This window comes from Solanum dulcamara, chromosome 11, assembly GCF_947179165.1.
Source record: "Solanum dulcamara chromosome 11, daSolDulc1.2, whole genome shotgun sequence".
Taxonomy (NCBI): domain Eukaryota; kingdom Viridiplantae; phylum Streptophyta; class Magnoliopsida; order Solanales; family Solanaceae; genus Solanum; species Solanum dulcamara.
The window spans coordinates 33,099,385-33,108,620 of NC_077247.1; the positions used below are offsets into that span (position 1 = coordinate 33,099,385).

At 32.1% G+C, this 9,236-nt stretch overlaps 1 protein-coding gene across 1 annotated transcript; it reads right to left on the reverse strand.

Moving 5' to 3' along the window:
* Positions 1 to 6,797: 6,797 nt before the first annotated feature.
* LOC129874926 (NAC domain-containing protein 6-like) lies at positions 6,798 to 8,945 on the reverse strand. The gene is made up of 3 exons (XM_055950316.1): positions 8,750 to 8,945; positions 7,801 to 8,060; positions 6,798 to 7,243 (listed from the first exon to the last, which is right to left on the reverse strand). Exons 1-3 carry the CDS (start codon positions 8,907 to 8,909, stop codon positions 6,914 to 6,916), a joined length of 750 nt encoding a protein of 249 aa, XP_055806291.1. The 5' UTR covers positions 8,910 to 8,945; the 3' UTR covers positions 6,798 to 6,913.
* Positions 8,946 to 9,236: the final 291 nt, after the last annotated feature.

Consider the following 9,236-nt stretch of genomic DNA (forward strand, 5'->3'; position numbering starts at 1 on the left):
ATGAATTTGAATTCGAGGTGTCCTGGATTCGAAACTCAAAAAATCGCAACTAAACCAATTTAAGCCTTTAAAATACCAAAATGGGCTCGGGACCTCTAAAAATTCAATCAACATTTCTTTTAGGCCAAAAACCATCCCTTGAATCAAACAGAATCTTTAAAATTCCATTCCGAGTATCAAAACTCCAAAAGTTGACCAAACTCAAACCTTGGCCTAAAATTTCTCAAATTCTCAACTCAAGACCTTAAATCATGGTTACACTTCCAAAACTAATTTTGTAAAGATCTATTTTAGACTAATTTTGATATTCTGGAGCTGCTGGAATCGACGGAATTCCGTTCTGAGACTCGTAGCTTTAGTTGGCCCCAAATACCATTTTTGAACACTTAAAGCTTGTGAAAACTCAAAATTTCCAAAGACTTGACTTTTCATACGATTTTCTAAAAATCATTACCCGGTACCAATCAGAAATGACTCAGGCAACTAAAGAAAGGGGTAAAATGCTTATTTAACAAAATTCCAAAAATGACCTTCAGCACCATTACAACATCCACTACTAAAAGAAATTTCATTCGCGAAAGTAAAAGTACAGTCATTGTTGGAGGCACGAAAGGATGAGGGTTCTGGGCATGCATACTTTTCCTGAACCTCGGACACCCTCTCGGGTCGAACAACACAATCACAGAACTCAGGCTGAGAGAAAAAACCTCAAATTCACTTCCAACTCCAAAAACTCCTCTAATCCTTTTTTGGGCTCTAACTCTGGCTCACTTAGTCCGAACTTGACCAAAAACATCGGTTTTCAACTGAGGACGACCAAACTAAACCAAAACCACCAAAATGAGTAATATAGGCTCATGGAAGATACAACTCACTCAAAATTACATATACTTGTCTTATGTTTTCAAATCCTTTTCTCCAAGACACTAAGGGCGTTCTACCAATCCTTAGCTATTTTGAAAATCTTCAACGCAATCTGAAAATAGCCTACCGAACCATACAAGACCAACCTCAAAGGAGTTACATACTCTATCTGAACATTGGAGGACGAAAACAACCAAAATAAGGAGACACCTCAGGCAAAGCCCTAAATCCCAATATCAACTTGAAAAACCAAGAACCTAAACTAAAACTCACCTTTTGGAACTGAACACTCTGCTCTAAAGGATGATGGTACTGCGAATGAAAAGACTGCATTAAGTCAACCCCACTGACTCACTTCTACCATAGAAACTTCTAAAAAATGGCATCGTGTGCCCACAAAACACTCTGCCACCTTAAATCTGAGCCAATCATCGTAGTCCAAGGGAAACCAAGCAGGTAGACAGTGCACAAGCATGGAAAACCGATCAGTAATAGTCCAAGGGCATCTATTGCCACTCACAAATACCGCAATCTACTTAATATGCCAAAATCAAGCTTTTCATCCTGAATAAATTCAAAATATGACAATCCATGAATTACCTTGACCCCATCTTGCATATGAGATTTCCAACCAACTTCCCCACCAGGTAGGTAAAAGAGAGTAAACCTCAACTCCACACTCTAAGGATTGGAAATACCAATAAGTCATAAAGAGGAATCAATAAATATAATCTACCATAACTCCAAAGATGCTACACCTCCATCACAGAAACGGAACATCCTGGCGAGTCAATTGAGTCAAAGGTGCTGCTATATTAGAAAATCTCTCAATAAAGTGCCTATAGTACCCTGCCAATCCGACGAAGCTATGAATCTCAGTCACAGATATGGGTCTAGCCCAATCACGAATAGCCTCAATCTTCGTCGAATCTACCATAATGCCATCCTTGGAAACCACGTGCCCTAAGAATGCTACAAACTCCAGTAAAAACTCACACTTTGAGAACTTGGCGTAAAGCTGCTAATCTCTCAAAGTCCGGAGCACTACTCTCAAATACCGATCATGCTCATCCTAACTCCGCAAGTATACCATAATATCATCTATGAAGACTATGACAAATAAGTCATCAAGTCCATGAATGTAGCAAGGGTGTTAGTCAACCCAAAAGAGATCACCAGAAACTCATAGTGGTTGTAATGAGTCCTAAATGTCGTCTTAGGGACGTCTGTTGCCTTAATCCTCAACTGGTGGTAGCCAAATCTAAAATCAATCTTAGAAAATACCATGGCACCCTGAAGCTGGTCGAATAGATCACCAATATTAGGCATGGGGTAATGATTCTTCATAGTCACCTTACTCAATTGCTTATAATCAACACACATCCGCATAGTCCCATCTTTCTTCTTAAAGAACAGGACAGGTGCACCCCACGGCGACACACTCAGGCAAATAAATCCCTTACCTAGAAAATCCTCAAGCTGCACACTGAGATCTTTGAGCTCTATGGGGTCTATATGGTAAGGTGGTATATGAGATCTTAAAGCTTGATTAAGTTTTACCGAATCACAAGAAATGATTTGCTTGTCGAAAAAACTTGAAAGATTTTATTGTTGAAATTTTGTTTGATTCTGTTGTTGAAATTTGGTATCCCTTTTGGATATATTTGCTCCTTTATTTGAATTATTTAAGAAAAGTTTGACTAAGAATAGTGGTCAGTCATTATTGTTGATTTTCTTGTCTGCTCTTTGATGACTATAACAAGAAGACCTCCCATCTAATAGACATACAGAGGGAGATACATAGAGAGAACAAAAAAACATAGAGAGTTGAGAAAGAAGAGAGAAGAAACTAGTTTTACTTTACATTCTTAATACCTCAAACGAAAACAAAAACAAAAAGAAAAGTTTTCTTGCATACTTTTAATATTCTGTTTTTAGGTTTTGGCATCGCTTTCTGAATTTTCTTTTCATTTTTTCCTAACTGAAGTATCCAGGTTAATTCCAACTTTTTTTTATATGTTAGTTTATTTTTTTTAAAAAAATGTTCTTGCCTTGATTGTTTGCTTTATTGAAATAAAATTATATAATCATGTTATACCTCCATATTATTTGTAGGTTGCTTGTATTTTCTTTATGGTTTAGCAGGGTTTGGATTATAAAGTTCAAAGCAAAAGAAGAGTTTGTCGGGGTTTGGGATACATTCTTGGATGGATTGTTTTGTAGTTTAAATTCTATTGTTGTTACTCTTCCCATAAAGTGTTATTTGTATTCGGTTATGTAGTAATTTTGTAATAACTCTCTCTATATAATAAATAGCTTGGGGACAATCTAAGGTGGAGGGGAACTATGTGCTATTTGAATTTTTATTTTCACCTTAATTGGTGTGTATGTGTTGTAAGAGTTATTTGTTTGATCATAGTCATCATGTTTAGATTAATTTTAAATATGATTTTAAGTTTATTTCTATGAATATTTATTTGCTTAATTAAAATCGACTTGAAATTAGTAAAACTAGTTAAATCTAAATATTGTCCATTATCATGTGTAGCCTAACTTTTATGTATTTATCCTTGTTTAAAGTAAAGTCACCTTCTCATATTTATTTTAAATGAGTGTTTAATGATTAGTTTATATTAGAACATATCTTTAATTAGAAATCATCCCAATATGATTTAATTATATTTTTAGCATGTAAAAATTATATAGCAATTATGCCTATTTAATTCAATTATATTATGAGCATATTGTGTTATAGAAATTATGCCAATAGGTTTTCATATATTTTTCAGTATATCAATTCGTATAGAAATCATGCCTATAAGATTATAAATACTTTCAATATGTCACATTACCAAGAAATCATGTTTCATAAGATTTATTCATTATTCTTTTAGCATGCTAAAATTATTTAGAAACCATGTCTATAGGACTTAACGATTATCTCTATATTTTATAAAATCATGTCTATAGGTTTTAATAATAATCTTAGCATATCAATTAGATGTAAAAAAAAAAATTATGTAGAAATAATGCTCATAGATTAAAATTGACCTCGCCGGTTAAAATCATGTCCAAAATAGTGTGATCAATCTAGAAACCATGCCCAGAGGACGTAATAAATAATTCTCACCATGTTATTTTATATAAAAATCATGCCTATAGAATTTTAGTAAATGTTTGTCATGATATTATATATAGAAACAATGTCTATAAGATTCTAATAAATATTCATCATGTTATTCTATTTTTGAAATCATGTATACATTTTAATAAATTTTCAGCATATCATTTCATTCAGAAATCATGCCTATAGTATTTCAATAATTTTTAGTATGTGATTAATCAGAAAACCTATGCGTAGAATTTTATAAATATTTTTAGTTAACAACTAAATTTGTCAAGCATGCTTTCTTTTATTACAATCACCTTAGTAATTAAAGTTTCCTTCATATGTCTAAATAATGAAATTTGCTTGATGTTATTCAAGTTTTTATATTTGATGATGCATACATCTGATTGTGTACGTACATATGGTAATTTTTATGACCTTCAAAACTTATCTGTGTTTTCAAGCATGCTAATTAAATAATGTAGAGACTTATTTGAGATTTTATATTCTAACTGCTCGTCCTAGTATTTTATTTGATGATGTGTCTAATTAGGGTGTCTATATTTACTTTAGTATAAAACCTACTTTAATAGTACATCCAATGCATTTTGGACATTAAGTTGGACGTTAGACACCTTTCAGAACGTTAGTTTTTATTGTTTCTTTTAGATCATTTTAGAATTATAATAATAAATAAACATAGGAGGGGTAGGGGTAAGTAGGTCCTTTGAAAATGATGGAAGTTGACCCTAGCAGAAAAATAACAAAACACTATATTTTTGTCTTTCGATTAATAATGTCACTCCCCGAGAGGGTATCCTAGACGTGGAAAAACTCAGAAATCATTACTGGCTCCCAATCAAACCATTTGACTTGATCACACATCCATTCATTCATTCAATTAGCGGAAGACTTAAAATAAAGAGGTAATTAAGTGGGCAATTTCAATTAACAATCTAGCTATAGGAAGAAAGGCCATGGGCCAAAATATCTAACTCCAATCTATGTTGTTAAATAGTCTGACAAGAACAATGCAAGAAAGTAAAATACCCAATCGATCCATCACTATCTAGTCTATGAAGCCTCTATCACTACTATCTAATTGGTGCCAATGACAGGTTCATGGCTACCTCAAATCAGAATGAACAGACTAAACTCAATGCAAGAATAACATAAATGGTATCCTCCGAATGTAGGGAGGACTCACTAATAAGCTGAGTGTAAACATATCCTTAACGGTGCGCCTATTGATGATCTTTTAAATCTGTCTCTGCATCATGAAATGATGCAGGTCCAAATGGACGTTAGTACTTGGAATGTACGAGTATGTAATATGGCAGAATGAAACATATATCAAGGTAGAATAATATCAGTTCAGATATCTCAAATCAGAAAGATAAGAGAGACTCAATCAAGGTGTCATAAGTCTAAAGGAAGAATACGATTTAGACAGAGATCAATCATATACAATCCAATCCAATCATGTACAATTCAATTCAATCCAATTATATACAATTCGATCCAATCCAATCATATGCAATACAATCCGATCCAATCCAATCATATACAATTTGATACAATCCAATCACATATCATCTAATCTAATCCAATCATATACAATCCAATCACATACCATCCAATCCAATCATATACAATCCAATCAATAATAAAGTCAAAGGACTCAACTCAATAGATATGCAAATTAGAATTTAACAATGTTTTACAATTCGACTCAATCATCTACAATCTCAATCAAACAAATCATATCATGCACAATCCACTCAATTTGGGAGTTTCTCTAACCGACAAACATCACCTATGAGCCAGTAATGTATAACAAGCTAACGTTGTTGCCACGTCCGTTCAATACTTTGTCAGGGTATGAACGAATCAACCAATAATGGATCCATCAATCAATCAAGTCCTATCATTTCAAGACAGTGAAATAAGAAAACATCCAACTTTAACGGTCCAATCCCTTCCTACGTTGGCTACGTAGTTCATGGGATTCGAGTATGGACTATACTCTTACCCAATTTATTTTATTTAAATAATTTATTTAAATTATTCCTCCTTTATTTAATTGTTTTCGTACCTAGTTTATTTCTCTGATAAATTATCCTACATCTTTAAAGTTTATATTTCTTTCAAATTGTTTAAAGCCCCGATTATCGATAAACCATATTTTTCCAAAGTTAGTCAAAATCAGAGTTTTCAAATCATCGGATAACCGCGCGTTAGCGGCCACTTTGAATGCTTAACACCTTCTCAAAGTGAAATAAGAACCTCGTACCTTTTTCTTTGAATTTTTAAGACTTAAATTTATTAGAGTCTTTTAAATTAAGTTTTTTTAATTTCTTTAAAAAATTAAGTGGCAACTCTTCTTTTTCTAAAATAGATTTTTTCTCTACAAAATTAAAATTAATTTTAAATCGTATTTTTCCAACATAACAACATTACCCCAACATCTCAATGAAGGTTGACATGAAGTACGGTATTGTAAAATTTAAAATGATGGGTCTGTTTTTTTTTTAACTAGATATAAACTTATTTTTCAAGTTTTACATTTTTTAAAATTGAAATCATGATTTGGAATCTCAAATAATTTTTTTGGAGAACTTGGGATTTAAAATTATAATTTTAAATTATGATCCGAAATCACAAATCTAAACACTGATTTGAAATTATAATTTCATATTTCATGTGTTTGGAAGCCAAATGTAATGGATGGACTCTATCACATTGATTTCATAAAGAATCCATCATAACCCAAATAATGAGGGAACATCAAGATTCGAAAACAGAAACGGTCAGATTACAATGATTTTCCACAAAGTCAATTATTCCAATATCAAACATTCAATTACTAAAGTCCTGTAACGACTTCCATATTGAAATATGTCATTCTAGCTTAAATGAGTAAGTAATTAACTAATAACTTCAGGACAAAGAAAATAGACTCCACAAGTCTTGCCCTGTACACCAAAGGGGACTTGATAATGAGTCAATGCTAAACTTGGATGGTTCCACAAATGCATCTGAACCTGACAATTGAGGTAGCTTTACTGTTGTGGCATGATTTTCTTCTTCACAACAATTGAAATCCATGTCATTTTTTGATGATTCCAATGAACCAAGCATGTCGTGTGACTGATTATGAGGATATGTCAAATATGTTTTTGCTGCATTTTCTTCAACCATTGCCCTTTCCTCCAATACTTTAAAGGAGGTTGCTTTTCTGTACACTTTGCAAAGTACTATTTCCTGATCCTGCATTCAATAAAATATGTTTGGTCAAACTTTTAAAATATGTTTAGTTAAAAAAATTTAGTCCAAACTATTTTCCAGAAAAAGTAATTCTGAAAAATACTCTGCATTTTGTGTTTGACTAATCAATTTGTTTTTTAAAAAAATATGTTTGCAATATCAGAGCAACAATTTATAGTTGGTCAAGGCTTTTTTACTCAAAAATGATTTGTGCTACTACTCGAAAACACTTGTTTACCCCTAAAAGCTTGTCATGTATTTCAACTTTCTAACATATATATTTTTGACCTCCCATAAACTTGGTCAAACATACTACAATGCTGATACGTAAAAAAAAAAAAAAATTGCACAAGTAAATTGTCCATAATAATCAAGTCGAACTAGCTACTTGAAAAGTAAATTAGATAACTTATTATAACATATTAAATTACTATAATAGCATAAGAATTCTTTACACCATCAACTTTTTTCAAAATATGAATCAGTAAATACACGAAGAAGCCAAAGGATATAAAGAATGTAATTTTTGAATTATGTGTTTGCATAATAAATTAAAGTACCTTGTGTCCATGAGGAAGTTTGTATTCATTCATGACCCAATCTGTTCTGGTGCCTTTAGGTGCCCTTCCACCATAAAAAACCAAAGTCTTCTTAAGCCCAACAACTTTTTTCGGTTCTAATGAAGAACGAATTTGTCGATCAGAACCAGTCGCCTTCCAGAAACCTTTTCTGGTTGTTCTGTTGGGCCTTCCTCTAGAACCATGTTTTCTGTTTATTGGTACAAAAAAATACCACTCTCTTTCACCTATTCTTGATAAACCTATTTAACACACACACCAAAAAGAAAAAGGGTAGGTAAATATCTTATATATATTTTCATCAAAATTTATTTATAAAAGCAAAAAAAGTGCAAGAGGATAGCATTTATATTGCTGATTTCATGTATATGGTGCCTATGATAGTTCTTGGTGGATCTAGGAATGTTATTTATTTACAGTAAATTTAGTGATCGTAAATTCTGTAATGCTAACTGTTCTAATTTGTTTTCTTTTTGAAAGAATTGTTGTCTTCTTTTTTTTTCGCGCATGATTAATAACCGAACCAAACTAATAAATATATATTATATTTGGTTTAATTTGGTTTTAATAATTTAAAAATCGATTAAATTATTTTGATTTTGATTTTGACCAACAAACGAAATCATACATACAAGTATACATTTTGGCAAGTGAAATTGAAGGAAAAGGGGAAATAAAGAAGAAGAAGGAGAAACTACAAGTATGGTCGAGGATCAGAAACTCTCTGTCCTACATACAGTATGTACAGGGATGCAGTGATACAATCAGGCAAATTTTTATGATAAATATTAATTTGTAATCTAGGTTTTAAAAAAGTAAATGACCCAGTATCATAAATTGAAACTACATTATGATATACCACCAAAAATAATAATTATATTATCAATATATATAATCTAAATTTGAGGTTATTTATAAGGAGTTTACTAACCAGGTAACTCCCAAGGATCATAAAGATATAAGTTGAGAAAACCAATTGGATTGGAATCAATTTTGTTGTCATTGATAATCCTTTTGAGATAGAAGTTGATAAGTTCTTCTTCAGTGGGATGAAAGCGGAAGCCAGGAAGTTCAAGCTCTATCAATGACATTTTCCTTTTTTCTCACATGATGTATTTGTGACTACATTAATTAAGGAGCCTCTTATATAGGTAAAAAAACCTTTGTACTGTTTTATGCCCATCATGTAATTGAGAATGACTAGTGGTGGGCGTTCGGTATTCGGTTCGGTATTTTCAAAGTTTGGGTTTGGTAATTCGATAATCGGTAATTCAAAGTATACACTAAATACCGAACTTTCAAACTTCGGTTCGATAATTCGGTAATCGGTAAATCAAACTTCGGTTCGGTACGGTATTCGGTAATATCATATTTTTTTAATAGTTAATATACAATAAAAATTTATCCGCATTTAATAT